Raw genomic sequence first — 21,239 nt, 5'->3', positions numbered from 1 at the left:
GAATCCTGAGGTACTGTATCATTTTATGAACCTCCTTTGTTCTTCAAGCTGACCCTGAATCCAGTTTCAGTGTTTCTTAAGATTGCTCATCTTTGCTTTATGCATCCACGCAGACTGCAGTCTTCTGTGCTCTACTCCTGCTGCTAATGAGAGGACTGCCACATGCCTCACACTTTCCAAGGTCAGCCCAAAAATATAAAGCCCATGCAAGCAACAGAACGTTCAAACTTAGTAAATGAGAAATTGTTAAAATAGATGAGAGAGCAGATATTGCCGAAGGTGTTTTGGAATGACTACAAAACATTAGACATAACCAGTTTTGCAAGAACTGTGTCCAGAGTATCTGCAGAGTCCAAACCTCTGTGAGACACTTCTGTGAGAACAGAGAACAATATACAGTAAAATGAGATACCCTGAATACAGGTAAGTATTATTTACAGCAAACATTATGTTCTTCAGCAGGTGATGGGGGCACAAAGAGGTGTTAAAATGGGAAATGTTGTAAGATAAATCTTCTACCAAGAAGTTGTTTATAGAAAGAAGTTATATAAAACCAGTAGGATTTTATCACTTATAGACCCAAAGCTGCCTACAACAGCAGCTCAGTGCAGTGGAATAATGAGATAAACAGGTTAGTAATTAGTTTCATTAGCAAGCACTGTTCAGAGTATGGCTGGCTTGGGGGAAAACTGTTCTCAGAGATATATGACGACCTCAAGGTCACTGAAGATTAGCCGATCAGGTATTTCTTGTCCACTTAAGTGTGCAGAAAGTGCAAATAACTAATCCTACCTCTCCCCAGTCGGTTAGATCACTACCCTGCAAACATAAAGTAAAAGATACTACCTTCTTTCAAATATTGTATGATTAGAGGTATCAGGCTGTCCCAGCTGAAGAGGAAAATCCTCTAATGTCCAAAAAATGGATATAAAGAGGACAATAAGAATTCAATAAATAGTTTCCGCTCTCCCTACTGTCAAGAGAAAGAAAGAGGCAACTCACCCCACCTATCTCAGACAACTATTTTTGGATATGATGTCCCTCCCCCTATGTTGTCTCTGTCCTCCCTATAGAAAGAGCCTAGAGAATTGGCATAAACTACCCCTTGAAATTTTAGTCTGCTCAAGCTTGGCTAGATGAGACACATCTTCACAGTGCAAGTTTCTTCAGCAGTGCTTCATCCTGGAGCAAGGATGACCACCTCTTGAAAGGGAGGCTTAGTTACCCATCTGTGACACTGGCAGATGGTCGGTGTCTGCTATTTGTAATGGTCATTTGGTACCTCTGTGTCTTCCATAGCTGCCTGTGCAGATAATTTTATCTCCATAATCTGAAAGCACCAGCTGTAGAGTTTGTATGTTGTGTTGCCAGACAGTTTGCATCTCAGGAGGTGGACTACAAAAGAGTTGCAAAGCCTAATTTTAGCCAAGGTTTCCAGGGAGTAAATCGCCCTGTACTCAAGCCAGGAAAAAAAAAAAAAGGTCTGGTAAATTTGAGAAGAAAGTTTGTAGAGGCACAGTTTGGTTATTGTAGGAGCAGTTGGTACTAGATCAGTTACCCAAAGTATCACAAGTGCCTCATCTGAGAACTGCTGAAGCACTACCAAGTCAGGGCCGCCAAGACCCTTGGCCTTGGCTTTAGATAGCACAGGGCCACAAACATTATCCCACTAGTGGGGCTCCCCTTTATCACTTGTGTGCAAATAAAGGTTTAAATTTTCCTTACAGAAGTGCCTCCATGAAGTGCTCAAGGTTAGAGAAATGACTCTGTAACACTGCCCCAGATTTGAACTCCAGGCATTTAGCACATGCATCGGTCTGCAGCTTTGCCTTGTTCCCCCTGGTGCCTACAGAGACCACCCATTGAAGGGCTGAGCAGAAGGCAGGAGCGGCTCCACACACTGGTCCTGAGGTGCCCAAAAGGGGCCCAAGACAGCTAGTTAGTATTCAAGGATCACCTCAGCTCAGGAGCAATGCATCCCAACAAAGAAAAAGTCAGGCAAAACCACCAAGAGGCCCCCATGGATGAACAAGGAGCTCCTGGGCAAAGTCAAACAAAGAAAGGAAGCCTACAGAGGCTGGAAGCAAGGGCAGGTAGCCTGGGAGGAATACAGAGAAACTGTCTGAGCAGCCAGGGATCAGGTTAGGAAAGCTAAAGCCCTGATAGAATTAAATCTGGCCAGGGACATCAAAGGCAATAAGAAAAGCTTCTATAGGTACGTCAGCGATAAAAGGAATATGAGGAGAAATGTGGGCCCCCTCCAGAAGGAAATGGGAGACCTGGTTACCCAGGATATGCAGAAGGCTGAGGTACTCAACAGATTTCTTGCCTCAGCCCTCACCAGAAAGGCTCTAGCCACACCATCTAAGTCACAGAAAGCACAGGCAGGCACTGGGAGAATGCAGAACCACCCACTGTAGGAGAAGATCAGGTTCAAGACCATCTAAGGAACCTGAAGGTGCTCAAGTCCATGGGACCTGATGAGATGCATCCGCACGTCCTCAGGGAACTGGCGGATGAAGTGGCTAAGCCACTCTCCATTATATTTGAGAAGTCCTGGCAGTCTGGTGAAGTTCCCACTGACTGGAAAAGGGGAAACATAACCCCCATTTTTAAGAAGGGAAAAAAGGAAGGCTTGAGAGGTGGGCCCATGCAAACCACATGAAGTTCAACAAGGCCATGTGCAAGGTCCTGCACATGGGTGGGGGCAATCCCAAGCACAACTGCAGACTGGGTGGGGAATGGATTGAAAGCAGCCCTGAGGAGAAGGACTTGGGGGTATTGATTGATGAGAAGCTCAACATGAGCCGGCAGTGTGCGCTTGCAGCCCAGAAAGCCAACCGTGTCCTGGGCTGCATCAAAAGAAGTGTGACCAGCAGGTCGAGGGAGGTGATCCTGCCCCTCTGCTCCGCTCTGGTGAGACCCCACCTGGAGTACTGCGTCCAGCTCTGGGGGCCCCAGTACAGGAGAGACATGGAGCTGTTGGAGCGAGTCCAGAGGAGGGCCACAAAGCTGATCAGAGGGCTGGAGCACCTCTCCTATGAGGACAGGCTGAGAGAGTTGGGGTTGTTCAGCCTGGAGAAGAGAAGGCTCCAGGGAGACCTTATAGCAGCCCTCCAGTACCTGAAGGGGCCTGCAGGAAAGATGGGGAGGGACTGTTTATCAAGGAGTGTAGTGACAGAACAAGGGGTAATGGCTTTAAGCTGAAGGAGGGTCGATTTAGATTAGATATTAGAAAGAAATTCTGTCCTGCGAGGGTGGTGAGGCACTGGAACAGGTTGCCCAGAGAAGCTGTGGATGCCCCATCCCTGGCAGTGTTCAAGGCCAGGTTGGATGGGGCTTTGGGCAACGTGGTCTAGTGGAGGGTGTCCCTGCCCACAGCAGGGGGGGGTTGGAACTAGATGATCTTTGAGGTCCCTTCCAACCCAAACCATTGTATGATTCTATAATTCTATACAGATCACTTGGCACAGAATCCGTTTGTCTCAAAATCTCCCACCAACTCCTCCCATTCCACACCAAAAAATGTAGCAGTCTCTTAACAAGTGGCAAGAACAGGTCCAGAGCTACTGCCAGTGGGCACCACAGAGGTATGTGTTAATCAGATCCCAATTCTGCAAGTGCCGAGTGGTAAAGCCCTCCCTTGCCTGCCATGGAGCTCCAGCAGGACCCAGTACCAGGGACCAGATGGCAGCAGCCTGCCACGTCTTCCTTCCAGAGGTAGTGAATGACTTGATGAACAAGATCTACGTGAATAGATACCTGGGGAGATGGCCATAATTCAACTGAGGGCAGTAAGAGGACATGCCAAGGCAAACACATTCCAGATGACTTGCAACACAGTGTGAAATTTCACCCTATCATAAATAACACAGTAAATGCAAATGTTGTATTTCCCAAGATATTGGTCAGACACATCCTTTTCCCTAAGGAGCAGATAAAGAGGAAACATAGCATCCCTGCTCCTTACCCCTGAAAGGCAGATCAGAGGGATCCCTGCTGCGAGGATGACTTTGTTGCCCATTGATCCCACCTGCTGTCTGCCTGAGCAAAGGAAGATGCTTTAAAAGCTGTGTACTCTGGCAGCAGGGGTGCATGCAGACAGCGAATTACATAAATACCAGCAGCTCCTGGGAAGACAATGAACAAAGGTGTGTTCCTTCCCCTTTCCTCGTGTGACCTTTTTGCTGCGTTCAATCCATCCGCAGTACGATACCTCGATTCCACTGTAATCTGAGGCCATACCCTTCCACACTCATAAAGGCCAACCCACTTGTTATGCTGAAAGCAGATTTTTTTGGTTGTATCTATACTTTATTAGTCAATGACCAGGCTCATCCAACCACGGCTGGAGCAGGCATCATCTAAGAGGAGAGAAATCCTTCCCAAGTGTGACCACAAGGTCTGTCCACAGACAGGAGATGGTGCAGACAGGTGCCAAAATGTGGGCAGTATGTGCAGTTTATCACCGGTCCAGAAAGTTGCTCTTCCGGAGGCGCACAGAAACAGTCGCTTATTTCAACAGCACTACCTCTTGAGCTGAGCGGTGCTGAGGCGGTGGGACTCACCTCACCAATTTTAGCAATCTGAAGGGGATGTCTAATGTAATCATCTTACACTCCTTCTGCAATAAGTGAAAACAGACAGGCATCCCCAGAGGGCAGCATGTATGAGGTCAATGGGATAGATCACCCTCTGGAAGTGTCCATCCACTAGAAATGGAACTTAGAGTCAGCAGCTTAGGCTAAATCCTAAACTTTAGACAGCTAGGCTGAGAGATAAATCCCATCCAAAATGAGCAGGTCGCTCAGGCTCATGGCTCATAGGTGAGACCCGTGGTTTGTGTATTACAGATTCGTCATGGATTCCTCTGTATTCATAGCCCTATTATGTGGAGAGTAAGTCTTTCTTACAAAATGACCATATAGCTCATTTTGCTGTACCTTCCTAGCTCCATGCCAAAACACTCCTAAGTGCTGCGAGGAAAGCTGTCCATACTCTTCTCATGCCCCTTTTCATACATGTTTCAAGTTTCAGACAATGAACCTACCACATAAGTGCGCAAACTGGTAGCTCTCTTTTTTGATAGCCAAAATTACCACTCTTCCCAGGTCGGACTTGGTAGGTCCAACGATTTCTTTTGCCTGCATTATCCGCCTGCCACGTTTCAGCTTGTTCAGGGAGATAAGGCATGTGATGTAGCTCTGAAAAGTGCCATTTCTACTTACAAGTGAAATAATAATTGTTGTTTGCTTTCCTGTGACTGGATATAGGATCTGATTATGAACTTGGAGCTCCATAAATCTTAACAGTGTAGAGGCTAATCGAGTGGTGTCGCTGTAAAACTGCCATAGTTGAGAGCATATTCAGACTTGTTGGGTCGTTTTCTGCTCTGGATTTTCCAGGTGAACAGGTACCAATAGGCTTTAAAAAAAAAAGAATAAAATCTTTGTTTTCATTGAGCTTTGGTGTATTCACTTGGAAGTCATATTTCACAAGAGACCACAGTCTGGTTATTAACCTCATCAGCAGATAAATTCATAGCTCAGGAGCCATATGTACTGGTACTTGTAAGCAATCAGAACTGAAGGAACAGTCAGCATCTAACAAATTGTTCATTGTGCCGAGTCTGCTCTAGGAAAAATGAAGAGAGAACTTCACTGTATAGAAGTCTTATTTTTATATATTTTATTTCATCAATGTGCCAAACATTTTTTCCAGAAGAGGGCGCAAAATTTATCGCCAGCAATACGAAAGAACTACATTGCTTCCAGCCTGTATTTGTGCATGCTGAGCTTCAGAATTTTCTATCTCCGGTTGTAAATATGAGATTCAACATTAAACAGTAAAACGCCCATCCTATGACATTTATAATATAGATGACTATATATGAATCTGCAAGTCTTGGTTCCTTTCACAGTCAGTAAAATGAAACAAGCGCTTCAAGGACACAGTTCATCTCATTTCACCCTGTGTTTGATCAGCCAAGTAGCCCTCCAGACTCCTTCGACTATATTGCCTGGAGCTGCGATGACCACTGTGGAGCCTGGACATCTATCAAGTGTGCGGACACCTACAACGAGATGCCTAAATCTAGGTGTCTATAATCTGGAACTGAATCCTACATCCGGGGTAGGATTCACCTGACCTAGTTTAGATAGAGACAAGGGTGACTGGCCCAGATGTGGACATCCGGACTTTGAACACCTAAGAGAGAATCCTACCTCTTGCATTTGCCAGGTAGTGCTCTGCAGTGATGGTCTGGCACAGGGCTGCCCATACTGTGCTTGTTGTCATATTATATCATATTCATTGTAAGTTCAAGTGAACTTACGGAAAGTTCCGATTACTTTGTTTGTGGGGCTGTTATCAACGTTGCAATAGAGACCAGGATGAAGGGCCCCTTGCAGAGATGCTAAAGAAGTCATGATGAAAATGGCTGGCAAGAGAAGGGAGAGGAAGAGGAACATTGCTGTGGTTAGACCACACTGTTTCTGATGCCAGCTGCTGCACAGATCAATAGGTCCGTTTATTCATGTGTCATCGATCCCTGTTACCATTTCACACGGCCTTTGAAGTCAGCGCTTTTTAAACTTCACAGACTGGCAGATCTTGAGGAGGGGTTGAAAGCTTGAAGTAAGCCCTTCCTGCTAAGCCTTCCTCATAAGTGTTCACATGAAGATGAACAAGTGTGGATCATTATTCAAAATAATGAGTCATTTCAGAGATATACATGCTGCGTAGATTGTATCACCTCCACTGGATATGATACAATCTTCAAACACAGTCCTTCTGTGATTTATGTATTCACAAAGAGTTGCTTTCAGCTCGAAGATGTAACCCTGCCCCTTAAGCATATATACAGCAGTCATCACACAAAACCACTTCTGTTAGGGTGTCTCTGCATACTCAGGTGCAAAGCGAGTGTCACATTTCTAGCCGTGGTCTAGCCAAATGGGGAGGTTACGCAGTGTGCCCTCCTGTTGTCTCAGCCTACAAAGGTGGGGAAGATTCTGCATTTCTCTGGGGTTTCCCATCTCAAGATTGCTTCCCAGGCAAAAATGCATTTTAACCTTACCCCTGCTCCCAGCAAACAGGGATAGCTAATAATTATGTAGTAGTATTGTCTTAGTTTAAGAAGCAACAAAAATAAGTCTAAGAGAAATTCATGAGCATGCTAATATATAAGGCAAGGTCAACCCTTACTATCACAATTTAGAGATCCTTCCTGAAATGAATGTCAGAAAAGAGTTTGGGAGCTGGAGAAACAGCATTCACAGCTGCTTCACACCTACATTAAAATACTCTGATATTAACATAATAACAAAGTAAATCCCTCACTGACTTGCCTCTTACAGTGTTGACCCTTCGCTGTTCATAAAATGATAATAATAGAACCCACCAGGATCAGGCTCATAATGAAGAGAGAACCAGTGGCAACTGGTTTTGTATATGAACTATTTAGTGAGGTGGTTGTGAGCAGAAATCATTCAAATAAGACTGAAAGTTGCTGGATGCACAGAGCAGAAATAATTGTGCAAACCAACAAGTGGCTGTTCTGAAGGAAGATGCTAGGCAGAGTAGGACTCCGGCAAATTTACATGAGCTGGCAACTTCATCCTTTTAATACAAAACCTGGCAAGCTCTACCGATGAGTACAAATTACTCCAAAATTACACACACGAGGGAATGATTATATAGGGCCACCATCAAGGCTCTGGGTACTCCCAAGCTTACAAATACCTTGGGACAGTAAAGCTAAAGTCACTGAAGGTGATGGGACCCTAAAGTGAAAAATACTGTGTTGCAACGGTCCGCAGCATGGCCACAGAAATGCTGAACGCTATCCTTATTGCCCACCTGAGTATCAGGAAGGGCTTGAGACAGCTTATCTAGCCAGGTGTGACTGCTGCCATAAAAGCAAAAAGTGAAATCAGCATCAAATGCTGGAAACCAGCAGGGAAAGAACCTCAGAAACACCTCTCCATTCAAGGCTACTGCAGCCCTACTGAAAACAAACAGAGATTACTCAAGTACCTTACTTCCCCATTACAAAAATCCCAGCTGCTGCACAAACAAACCGAGCCAGAACGTCATACCTCGTCGTAACCCGCGGTCTGAGCGGAGCTGATGAAGGGCAATGCCCTGCGATTCACAGCTGGCTCATTTGGGAAAACTTCTCCAATGGATTGAACACACTAAAGCAAATTCTTACTAGCAAGAACACAAATAGTTTAGAAGGGGGGAACTAAAGAAGTATGAAAAGCAAAATCCTAATGAGATTAATGCCCTGATGGGCATTTTTAGGCCAGTGGGTTTTAAGGCAAAACTACAATGGAAGTATCTCTCTGTTTTGCAAGTAAATCTAGATAATTCCTGATAAGGCTCATGAATTGCTGTAATTATTACATGCTCATCCCACTTCTAGTAATGAAAAATCCTAGGGATATACAGGTGGCGGGTAGTAGTATGTAGAAATATCTAATGCAGAAAAAAATCTGTGAATAAAGAGAAGCTCTGTGATCAGACATGATTTGTGGTCCCTAGTTGTAGATTTCTGTAAGGAAAGGGCAAAGAACATTTTTATCTGCAAAGGAGGGTGTTGGGTTACTCTAGTCTCCTCTGTTTATCCTAAATCTTCCTTTCTCTCTTGCTATTTTATGAATTGGCTTCATCAGTTTGTAGTGGTAATGCTTACTCATTGAGCCATATAGGTGTTTAATTTTGTTAAGAAAAGATGAAAAAGTGATTGGTAGGGTTGTTGGCTAATACTGTTACTCCTATATCAAGGAAATAGCAGTTTTGATAAGAGCTTGATCTCTCCTATTCTTAGACATAATATAAGGCAGGGATATAAAAAAGTCTTTGTGTCACATTCTTTCAACATATACATATTCTTTCAACATATACATATATGAGTGTGCTTGTTTGCTTTGTTCTAAGATATGAGAGATTTTGTGAAAGATCAGCGATTGGTATTTCAGTCCATTTGATAATCTGCAGAGCACATTCTGCTCTCAGGGATGCGCATCCTAGTCTAATGGCTTTATTTTATTTACTCATGTATATTAATATATTCAATGATGCATGTGCCACATAAAGGGCTAGGGATAACTTCTCGGCATGATGAGCATGTGGCATGAATTGTTCCCCTAAGCACAGCTATAGGTTTTGATGTACTCAAGGGAGGGCTTCCTCCGCTGAGTTTAAAGTTCAGAAGTTCAAAGGCACTTCTCATTAGAAATTAACCATGACACTTTAAAAATGAGAAGGGAACGACCTATTCCACGCCTGAAGAACTTGGCAGGGGCCTTTCTCACAAGCCAACAGACACCAGTGTGCTGAGAAGTGTCTCGCAGAAGAGGGGTCGAGTTCAGGGGCAGCACAAACAGGAGAGTGACCTCTTACAGTCCTGTCTTGGAAAACACGACCCCTTGGCTTCTCCAAGCCTTGTTTGGAGAGCAAGGTCTGCAACACCAGCTGTAACGGGCTTCATTTACAGCTGCCTGTATTGCAGGGACCACATGGTAGATATCTAGCTGAATATCCAGACGGATGCCCACCTGTGGGGCATCATTCCAGCTCTAGAGAGTTTGAGCAAATCTTTAACTTTCCTGTCCTTCTAGTGTGGCGTAGAAACCTCTAAGCTGACAGACGGAGGTAGCACGTTAATCACTGAAACGCAGCTGGGCAAAGAGCCTGTCAGCCACTAGGCATGCGTCCAAGGATGCCGCTGGTCCTTGCCAAAAGCCAAGAAACGCACCGGCACCCGGGAGGTTCGCTGGGCAACCGGGCAGTTTCTGCTCGCATGAGACGCTCACCTGTGGGGGTCACTGCTGGAGACATGAAAGGGGCAGAGGGATGAGGGCTCAAAACTCAAGGATGCCCGTTTGCTGAGCCACTCATGCCAAGACTTATTGGGATGAGAGCAGACACACCATGCGTACGGTTAGGTGGGAGGCCTGGAAGAGCCGAGGACAATATTGGACTGGTGGAGTGGGTTAACGGAAGCTGCTCAGTCAGCACTCCAGCAGTGAAGCATGTTAGAAAAATATGAGAAATAACTTTGTTGAACACAGGGGAGGATTGCACTTTCCCTTTGTTTTAACTGAATTTTAGACTTTTCCTTTCTATACCTTAAACTCAATCCTCAAACCCCATCATTTCTTTCATTTCTCTGGTCACCCAGTGTAGAGCTGGAGCGTAACGCCTGCCCGAGGCCGGTGACCTTCGGCCAGCGTCCCCCCAGCAGCAGTGGCTTGAAACAGAGCCGCTGTGGGGCTCTGCAGGGAGAGCCGGCAGGCAGGGGAGAGGGACTTGCGCCTTGGGTCACGCTTAAGCAAACCTCAGCCTGTGGAGGTGTCTGGTGCTGGGGCTTCTGGTGTCAGAGCTGGAAAACATTTGTGGCAGGGGGGGATAAAACCTCCTGCAAAGCACCGGCAGCAAAAGGGCTTGGAGCAACCTCCAGGGCATTGCACCGGCTTGAACGAGGATCCCAGCTTGAGGTTAGCTCCTGTTTGGGATGGGAGGAAAACTGAAACTGGTTCAGGCATGTGATCCCAAAATCAATATTTTCACAGCTCAGGGCACGTGACGTCACTGGAAAGTGCCCGGCGAGGACAATGGCTGGCACAGGACGGCAGCTCCATAAGGCTCTACTGCGCTCCACCACTGACCAGCCTGCGCGCGGGCGTCTATACGCTGATGCTGATGCCTGAGGCAGTCCCTCTAGGTTTCCTTTACGGGCAAGAAAATTCCTCTCACAAATCGGCACATCTTCTGGGGATGCCCTGTATTTAATGGGACTGGAGGGGGGGAGGGCAGGATTTACGACTGGGAATTGAATTTCATGCATGATTATGTTTTGCATTTCATACTAAAGTGCAATATTTTGCATTAACAATATATCCAGCAATAACACAAACACTTCCTCCAGCTGAATTTTAACATTTGTGTCAGGTTCTTTAATGGATGCAGCAAACCTGTAGCTTTTGCATGCCGAGTTATGTCCTAACTCTCTCTTACCAAATCAGGTTTTTCCCGTATGTACATAGAAAAGTTAACACTTCCCAGAATACCACATGAAAAAAACGCTCTGGGCCATCTTTCCAAATAAACCCTTAATCCTCAGACATCACCGAAAGCCATTTTTGTCAACAGTGCACCATCCCGTAGAAACACAAAGAGTAGTCACTACAATAAGCACTGGTGTCTCCCACCTCACTGTTCGGCATCCGCTGGCATTTTTATTTTGTTGGTATTTGTCAACCAATTTACAATCAAAAGCCACCACTTTGTCACATGGAGACTTCTGCAATTTATGAATTTGCTGTTGGAAGGTTTTCTGATTCCTACCTACACATAACACAGAAGATAAACACACCAGAAAGAAAGGGGAACATAAAGAAACTAAATTTTCCCAGAGCTGGCACAAAGTAAACAGATTGCTTCATTATCCCATTTTCTCCCACTTTACAACTTTGCTTACTGGAAAAAAGTGCAGTGTGATATTTAAATCCACATAAAAGCCTTACTACCAAAATCAGAAACATTGACCGTGGGCATGAGACATCATTCAGTGCCGCAAACTTTCCTTACAAACTGGGCTTAAGTCAAAACTGTTTAAGAATTTCTCCTTTTCTAAAACTTGAAATGCATTTCTGACATGAAAAAAGACTTTACATAGTTTTAATGCTAAATTCTCAAAAGTGATCCTGCCCTTCTTCACCTGGCTTGCAGCTAAAATGAATTAAATAGCTAAAATGAAGATATGAATGAGCCACGGAAATAAATAGCTGAGAAAAGACACTTGAACAAAGAGGAAAACAGGAAAACACAGTGCATACCCGAATCTTATTATCAGCGGTAAACACTTTATTTCTTTACAAGGGCAATGGCAAGGTAGAACTACTGCAATGTAATGGAAGAAAAATATTTTCAGTATGGGAACATGAAAGCATTAACATAACAGACAGAGCACATTGTGTCCTGCCCTTGGCGAAAGTCTAGTTGGCTACTCTGGACTGTGACCCAGCAAAAATCAGCAGCCCAAATGAATTTTCTCCCAGGTAATATACTGCTTCATTTACTACACGCAGTCGGCACTGGCAGACTGTTTTCTCGAGAGTCAGCGTGGGGGCAGGACATTTTGCTGAGGAATAGGAAGACCTCGTGCTGCACACAAAACTGCACACAAAATGAGCCGAAGCACCGCTTGGTACGCTAAAAAGCTTCCCAGTATGATCCATTTAATTTTTGACAAGGCTCTCGGCGGATGGGAAGACAGGGGGAACCTGACCGTGGCCCCCAGGACATGCACGTTCCCATTGGCACCTATGTTTTTAAGGGGTTTTTTTTCTCCTCAGATCTCATTACTGTCAGTTTTATTTGTGTTTCCTTAAGCTCAGCAAGTTTCAATTTGATTTTAAATCTGTCCTCTTTATCCAAGAGCTTCCTCCTCCTGCAGGGAGCCTCCCTTTTCGCTGGAGGGTTTTACCCACTTTGGTCAAATCAGTCTGGCTGCCACTTCTGTCCCAAACGCATACACCACTGCAGACACCAAATCAAACCAGTAAGATGAAAAGAAGCACTATTGCTGATGGATTGAATGCATGTTAATTTCAACCTCAGTTTATCAATTTTTTGAATCTGTATTGATCAAAAAAAAGTCATGTATTATTTCCTTATTCCCTTTGTTTCTGAGTTGCTTGAGCATGTTGATCTAAGTCAGCTTTTAACTTAGCTTTGTCACCGTGACCTTTTTTGATCCCAGCCCGTTTGCTCTCAGATTAAGTCACGCTACAGAAGCTGCTTTGCTCCAGGTTGTGGTTTTCATGTTCTCGGTTAAATGAAATCTTTCTACGCCACTGGTGCCTGATAAACAGTGGGGCTGAAGATGGTAAACCACAACACCCTCTTCCTCACACAACCCTTCTCTGAGTAAATACGGGGCTGCTGTGGGAATCGGGAAGAGGAGCCAGAGGAGGGCATGGGGAAGATCTTCCTTGCAGACAGAGATACTGCTGGGAAGGTAAAAAGCAGACCCTCGCCTTCACCTGTCTCCCCTTACTGCCCAGCTGGAAACTGGGACAAATTTGTGTTGAGGGCTACGCTGCACCGAAGCAGGGCTAGGTACAAAAAGCACAGTGTAAATCACCACCCTTCGCCTATGCTCTCCCGCAGTTTATTTCTGCCTCCTCCTCTGCCTTTGCCCGCCAGTCACCTCACACTACGTCACCTCCTCCACCGCTGCCTCCAGTTGCTGCTACCCCCCTTTAGCTGATGCACACGCTTATCAGCTGTGCTTCTTGCACCCACTCAGGACGCAGAAGCAGCTTTTCAGAGGTTCCTCTCTTCTCCTCATTCCCGCTGTGCTCTTTTGGGAAGGGTATTACACTGGCAGAGCCAAAGGCCTCCATGCCATGCTCCCTGCTTTGGGTTTTCTTTAGCCTATCCAGAGGCATCCTCAAAAAAAAAAAAAGAAAAAAGATGACCATTGGAAAAATTTCCCTACATGTAAACAGCTGGAAAAGTAGTTAAATGTAGTGCTGATATGAACTGAAATACACAGATCTGTGAATGGAAAATTTCAGCATGTGGGCTAAATAATAGGGTGGCAGGGACCATATTCAATTGTGTTCTGTGCATAACATTTAATATGTAATCATTAGCGTACCGGTGCGCCGCTTAGACGTATAGAAAGCCAAATGCATCCCAGTGCTACTCTATTTGCTTCAGTGAAGTAACAAAATCGTAGGGTAACAGAATAATTCAGGTTAGAAGGGACCTCCAGAGATCATCTAGTCCAAAACACATCTAACTAGATCGGCTTGTTCGGGGCTGCGTCCAGTTAAGTCCTGAGCACCTCCATGGAGGGAGATCCCACAGCCTCTCTGGGCAGCGTGCTCCAGTGCCTGACCATCCTCATTGTGAACAATTTTTTCCTATTACCTAACGGGAATTTCGCATACTCCAACTCGTGCCTCTTGTCCTGTTGCTGTGTTCCTCTCGGAGGGGCAGCTCCAGCTTCTCCGAGTCCTCTGACTGGGAGCTACCCTGGTGCCCATAAAAGATGACAGACTCCTCGTGCCCAGATCTCCCAAGTGCTCAGGAAAAGGCAGAGACCGGCTGTGGCACACAGGGGCAGAGGACATGCTCAGTGGGAAAGCGTTCCCGCTCCGGGAACACCAAGGTCCCAACCCTGACCTGCAGCTTGGCCACCGGTCAGGACTCAGCCTCTTCATGGCTCACTGCAAGGATCGCTTCTGAACTCTGGCTGCTCTGCAAAGACATTTGCTTCTCTGCCTCCCACCTCGATTAAATCATTTTAAATTCCATTAGATACAGTATTCTTTTATTTTGCAAATTTTAAATCGCATTACATAGGACCGTACGTTCTAAAAATCAGTCCCAAAGTTTCCCTCCTTTCCACTGTGACCTACCCGGGTTTAGCAAAACTTAATGTGATGTGGAGGCAACTTCTGAACGCCAAAAGCTGCACCTGTGCTCTTGGCCAGGTGGAATGCACCTCCAGTAAAGCAGGAGATGCACTTCTTCACATTTCCTGCTCAGTTTGTTAAACAGGTTATATCTATTTTTAAAAGCATTGTATTACAAACTTTCAGGGAACAACACAGGCTTTTTTCAACAAAATTAAGCCGAGCTGAAAAAAAAAAAAGAAATAATGCATTAATCTTGGTGTCAAGAAACAAAGTCTGTAATGTCCAAAAGCGCTGCACAGAATGGGAGAGAGAGGGGAAAGTTTATTGGTTCATGGAATGCAATTTTTCACTCCTTTAAAACGATCTGGGTTGTCACTTACTATTAATTTTTTACTTTTTGTTACGTAATGTATGAACCACATAGCTTAAAATCATTCTTGTCCCGGCAGTTTACAAAAGACATGCAGTAATTTAATTTAATTCCATTTATGATAGCTTAAGAAAAACAATGGTGGTGATCCCAGTAAGCACTGGTGATTATTAACTGATGTTCCCACTCTGATGGATTTTTTTTTAGGCAACACAGGAACATTCCTTTGTCTACTCTCCTTTGGAGAAGAAGATCTGGCTGCTCACTTTTTAGGCGGCACTTTTTGTTCTGCACAACGCAGAACACCGTGCGAGCCTCCTCATTTTACAGTTGTGTTAATCTCCTCTAACGCATACGCCAATTTGAGGTGTATCCCCCAGATCTATCACTGACAGCAGACCTGACCTTGCCCAGGTGACGACACTCTTACAAACCTGTCTATATTCCCCGCATGTCTGCCTTATCTTTTCAACATTCAAATTTTCAGGGAAACCCAGCAAACAAGGAAGTTGTCCTTCAGCCTTAGAAAAATAAAGTTGGGTTGTTTTTTTCTTCTTTTGCACAAGTGCTCTAGGCACCCTGGAAATCATAACATGGTAGAGCCAGGAAAGAGTCTCAAGTTGCCCAACCTATGCATGGTAAAATTACAAGAAAAATTACTCCGGGACAAAGGCATGACGACCCTAGCCTGCTTATCCTGGCTGCAGAACAAATGCTGTTGTCATCTGGTGTTTAACTTATGAGGCAATAATGATTGCTTGTGATTTTGATCCTGCAAGAGCTAAAATAATATCCTGCATTTCAGACTTGACAGCAAACCCATTTCTGAAGAACTCTTCTGTACATAGTAATACAATAAACTTTTGTACATTAAAAAATCCAACTATTGAATAATATTCCATTCTGATTCGTAAAATATATGTAGCTTAAAAATTGTGGGAGTCAGGGGAGGTCCCTGCTGACTGGAAGCTAGCCAATGTTATTCCAATTTGCCAGAGGGGAGTGAGGGAAGACCCAGGCAACTGCAGAGCTGTGAGTCTAACCTCAGTTCCTGGAAAAAATATGGAGAAGAGTACATAAATATATATGTATATGTATATATATAAAATACTGAGTACTGTTGAAAGGCATTTAAAGAACAATGCAATCATCAGGCACAGTCAACATGGGTTCACAAAAGGAAAGTCCTGTTTAACTAATTTGATATCCTTCTATGATAAGGTCACCTGCCTGCTGGATGAAGGGAAGGTGATGGATGTGGTTCTTCTGGATTTTAGTAAGGCTTTTGATACTGTCACTCACAGCATCCTTCTGGACAAGTTGCCCAACTGTGGGATGAGCAAGGTCATGGTGCTCTGTGTGAAGAACTGGTTGAAGGGCAGAGCTCCAAGGGTTGTAGTGAACAGGGCTACATCTGGCCAGCAACTGGTCACCAGCGGTGTTCCTCAGGGCTCAGTCCTAGGGCCAGTCCTGTTCAATATATTTATCAATGATCTCGATGCAGGAGTTGAATGATGATTCCAAACTGGGAGGTGCTGTTGACCCTCCTGAAGGACAGGATGCCTTGCAGAGGGATCTAGACAGATTGGAGCACTGGGCAGTGATTAACAGGATGACATTTAACAAGTTGAAATGCCGGATTCTACACCTAGGATGGAGTAACACTGGGCACAAGTACAAATTGGGAGAGGAGTGGCTGGAGAGCAGCCCTGCAGAAAGGGATCTGGGGGTGCTGGTTGGCAGCAGCTCAACATGAGCCAGCAGTGTGCCCTGGCAGCCAAGAGGGCAAACCGCGTCATGGGGGTGCATCAAACACGGCGTAACCAGCCGGTCAAGAGAGGTGATTGTCCTGCTGTAGTCAGCATTGGTGCGGCCTCACCTGGAGTGCTGCGTGCAGTTCTGGGCCCCACAGTTTAAGAAGGATGTGAAGGTCCTTGAATGTGTCCAGAGGAGAGCAACAAAGCTGGTGACAGGGCTGAAGGCATGTCCTGTGAGGTGTGGCTGAGGACTTTGGGCTTGTCTAGTTTGGATAAAAGGAGGCTGAGGGGTGACCTCATTGCTCTCTGCAGCTTCCTGAGGAGAGGACGTGGAGAGGGAGGTGCTGAGCTCTTCTCCCTGGGATCCAGTGCCAGGACATGTGGGAATGGTTCAAAGCTGCGCCAGGGGAGGTTCAGACTGGACATTAGGAAGCATTTCTTTAGGAAGATGTCAAACCCTGGAACAGGCTTCCTAGAGAGCTGGTCGATGCCCCAAGACTATCAGTGTTTAAGAGGCATTTGGACAATGCCCTTAATGACATGCTTTAGCTTTTGGTCAGCCCTGAAGTGGTGAGGCAGTTGGACTAGATGATTGTTGTAGGTCCCTTCCAATTGACACAGTCTATTCTAAACACTTCTTACTAATAATTCCCCCAAATGCTATTTTTATGCCCAAAAGCCAATGAGACTTGCCACAAAAAATGAATCACAAGGGTTGGTTTTCTTACAAAAAGGTGTGAGCACCTTTCTTTCCCAGTCCAAACAAATAATCCACACTCATTCAAATGACCCAGCACAAAACTATGTTTATGCAATGAACTGATCGATTTATGTACAGAAAAGAACAGGAATCAGTCCCACAGCGGTCTGAAGAATGTAAAAAAAATCCCAATTCATAGCTTGTCCCAAAACACAGGAACAAGAAACAAAGCAAAGGCCAAGTCTTTCAGTCTACTACACAAATTAAAAATAGCTAAGAAAGCCAAGTAAGCAAAGCCAAAGCCACAGCTATGGTGGCAGGAAGACAGAGGTTGAAGGGAGTTACAGGCATGTCTTCATATGGATATCAAGTTCCTAAAGGGGAGAAAAAGGACCATTGTTTTCTGGAAAACTGGAAGCTGGAAGAACCATGACTTAAGCTCACGACGGAGGAACTTGCAGTTGCACAAGAGAGAGAAGCTGAACACTTATTAAGGAGGCAGATGCAACCTCAGAGATGAATGTTTTCCAATGTCTAATCCCTGCAGATCCCAGCCAACTCAAAGAAAATGCCACAGGGGAAGAGTATCTCTTGCAGCTTCCCTTACCCTTCAACCTGGGGTGAATACTCAGCCATGAACAATGTCATTTTGGGTTTACACTACCACAGATGAGATCAGAAGCTCAATGTCTCGCTTTGATTTTAGACGAGAAAGACGGTAACAACTGGACTAGTAACACGAAAGTCCCCAGAAGCAGCAGTGTCAGTAGCAGAAAAGAGGAGCCTTTCCCTGAAGCTGAAGTGAGCCTGGTCCTCACGTACTCTGAGGCCACTTTACATCATTCTGGCTAAAAAGGGGTTTACAAGGGAATGAACATATAAACTAGCCCTGCTCGAAGGGCCCTTGCTGACAGGCAGAGAGTGGGTTTGAGATGGAATTAACTTCATCTGTCCTAAGCCACCTGCATGGGGTCCCTCTGAAGTCCCTGGCAGTAGACAGGTGCCTGTCAGAGAGACACAGATCCACACTGCGCATCACAGCCAAAGCCCAGCTCTGCTGAAAGCAGAGTGCTCTGGGACTGCAGAATTGGTTGTTGGAGATCACAGGCAGAGCCCACAGCAGCTTCAGCGGGGCTACCCACCTTCCTTCAGCAGGGTTACCCACCCAGCCTGCACCTTCACAGTCCCTCTGGGAAGGGGTGCCTGTGCTTGTCAGGAAGCTCCTCTTCTTGCTCCTCTTCTTCCTAGGGGCTCAGACTCAGACCCAGAAGTCCCCAGGCTGTGCTCTCATCCTTCAACACTTGCTCCATCTGCCTGGTTATAGTGTGGCAGCACAATGAAAACTGGCCAAGATTTGCCCAGACATCGGTCCCTGGATTCAACAAGCTTTACACCAACCAAAGTGGCGTTATCAACAAAAGAATAGGTCAGCTCCTCACATCAAAAAAACACGACGACCCAGACTTGGACTCAAGTCTCTTACCTCAGACTGGATTAGATCCCAGCTGGTAGCTGTTTGGATTGACCTAGCTTTCCACCACCAAAAGAAATCCAGTCTGCAAGACCTCAAAGTGCTATGATGGAGGAAAATATTCAAAAAACCCTTTTTTTTTTTCCCTCCTCTCTGCTGTTCTGCTCTACAATAAACAGATCATAACGTCATGTAGATGAGACTTGGATCTACAGTCATACCCCTGTTCCTTGACTCAAAAACACTTCTCTGTGTCCCAAAGTGAGCTCTGGCTACTGCCGAACACCATGGCAGAGTGTGGCTCACCCATATCCAGACCCCTTCCTCTTTCTTTTCCCTCCTGAGGAGAGGAGCAGAGTGGAGAGGAATGGAGAGGACATCTTGGCACAGAGGTTGAACGGGAGCTGTAGCATACCCCATGCCCAATGCTTCTGTGCAAACAAGCCTACTGCCTGCTTTCCCCCTCCCTCTTCCCTGCCACTGCCTCTGTGTGTCACCTTCAAGCCGGAGGGTACGGAGGAGGCAGAGGCCGGGCAGAGACTCACCGCATCAGTAAAAGCAGCTGTGGACCTCATTTTATCCTGCTGGGGCATTAACAGCTCAACAAACAGCCCGTTCCCATTGAACTCTGACACACATCCAAGGGTACACCTAACTCTAGCTGGGTTTTATTCCTTTTTTTTTTTTTTTAATGTCTACAAGGTATTACATCCGGGTTTGTGTCCACACGGCAAAACCAGAGCATTCATCATAAGAATAATGATGTAAATGTGGCTTCTTATCCTCCAGTGATTGCCCATCTGGCAAAAAGGTTTAGAAAATGTAACAATAGTTTTGAAATAAATAGCAGGAAAGTAAAGACCGGCAGTGTACTTTCCACATCAATGGCAAATATACTATTGATGTGAAAAGTAAACAGCTCTGAACAAGAGGAGAAGCCGCAGTGGATAACTCTACCCCATAAGTTGCAGGCTCGAATGCCAGTGCATTAAGACTGCGATAGAAAAACCCAAGTTTATCACCTCACATTGCAAAACCAGCTATTAAAAGCTGTATCGTCTGTGGCCAGATAATAACAGGAGGCCAGCTGAAATTCAGAGGATTAAAAAACCTTGCTACGTATTTCAAAAGCTTATGTCCTCATATGGAGCGCTTGATATGGTCGGCACACCTGTCTTCTACAAGCATTGCTCAAAACCACCCCCCTGGCAAGGCTATTTTTGGGGAGCAGAGGGGTATCTACAGGCAGAAAGAGATGCAAACCTGAAACTACTGAGAAAACGCTACTAAGGATCCACCTGCCAAGTTGCTGCCACCCTCTCCCCTGCCCCGCAACGCTCACCTGCAGGGCAAGGACAAACTAAAGCCTAATTACAGGGCGCGTCGCTGTGTTTGTTTTCGGGTCTGGTTTTTATTGCTACCCCGGGGGCGCCGCGCACCCCCGCCGTGCCGCGCCGTGCCGCGCCGCCGCGGGGCCGGGGTCCGCACCGGGGGCTGCGCTCCCCTCCCCGCCCCGCCGTGCCGCCGCCGGCGGGGGGACCCCGGGGAGGCGCTGCGGGGCCGGGCGGGGCGGGGGCGGCCCCGGGGGCGCCGGGAGCTCCCTCTGCTGATTGGGCTGCGCGGCCCGGGGCGGCCGCCGCCGCCGCCGCCACCGCCCCGCTCCGCCCGCTGCTGCCGCCGGGACTCCGCCGCTCCCGGGCTGCCGCCGCCGCCGCCGCGGCTCCGCGCCGCCTGCCTGCCTGCCTGCCTGCTTGCTGCCCGCCCGCTGCCTGCTGCCCGCTGCCTGCTGCCGGGCCCATGGCGAGCACGTCGGCGGAGATCATCGCCTTCCTGCTGACCATCTCGGGCTGGGTGCTGGTCTCCTCCACGCTGCCCACCGACTACTGGAAGGTGTCCACCATCGACGGCACGGTCATCACCACCGCCACCTTCTGGGCCAACCTCTGGAAGACCTGTGTGACCGACTCCACTGGCGTCTCCAACTGCAAGGACTTCCCATCCATGCTGGCGCTGGACGGTCAGGCTCCCGCCGACCCTCATCCCAACTCTCCCTCCCCCCGTCCCTCCCGCCCCCCCCCGTACCTACCGGTGTGCGGGAGCCGGGGGCTCCTCCCGGGCCGGCCGCGGAGCCGGCGGGGCGGGCGCTGCACCTCGGCGGGGCGGGCGCTGCACCTCGGCGGGGCTGGCGGGCAGCGGGGGGGGTCGGGGCGCGCCGAGCGGGGCCCGGGGGGTGCGGCGGGGGCCCCGGCGGAGGCGGCTCCCACGCGGGGTCGTGGGCGAATGCCCTGGTGTCCCCTAGCAGGTGGCAGCACGTTGCTTGTGCACGCCCATGGAAGTGGGGCTTTTTCCCCTAAAACCCAGCGACTGAGATTATGTTTAGTGCCTAAGTGGCCTTTAGGCCTTTCTCGCTGTCGCTACCTGCTTTTTTTCCCCCCCATCGAAGACTCTGTGCGTGTGGATTTGACACGAGAAGAATGCAGGCAAATTTTTCTTGCCGATT

At 46.9% G+C, this 21,239-nt stretch overlaps 1 protein-coding gene across 3 annotated transcripts in view; it reads left to right on the top strand.

The window, feature by feature from the left end:
• CLDN10 (claudin 10) overlaps window positions 1-21,239 on the top strand; it is a 62,849-nt gene that overhangs the window by 24,312 nt on the left and 17,298 nt on the right. Inside the window, exon 1 of one of the 3 annotated variants that reach the window (XM_054845868.1) lies at window positions 20,358-20,756. The exons of 1 other annotated variant lie outside the window; for it this stretch is intronic. In XM_054845868.1, the coding sequence (XP_054701843.1) occupies window positions 20,537-20,756 (220 nt within the window). In that variant the 5' untranslated portion in view covers window positions 20,358-20,536. Of the gene's footprint in view, window positions 1-20,357; window positions 20,757-21,239 lie in introns of those variants that run through there. One more of the 3 variants, XM_054845849.1, reaches the window with a different exon arrangement.

Source organism: Grus americana, chromosome 1 (assembly GCF_028858705.1).
Source record: "Grus americana isolate bGruAme1 chromosome 1, bGruAme1.mat, whole genome shotgun sequence".
In the NCBI taxonomy this organism is placed as follows: Eukaryota; Metazoa; Chordata; class Aves; order Gruiformes; family Gruidae; genus Grus; species Grus americana.
The sequence above is the reverse complement of the archived record's forward strand: the minus strand, read 5'-3'. Positions and strand labels throughout refer to the sequence as shown.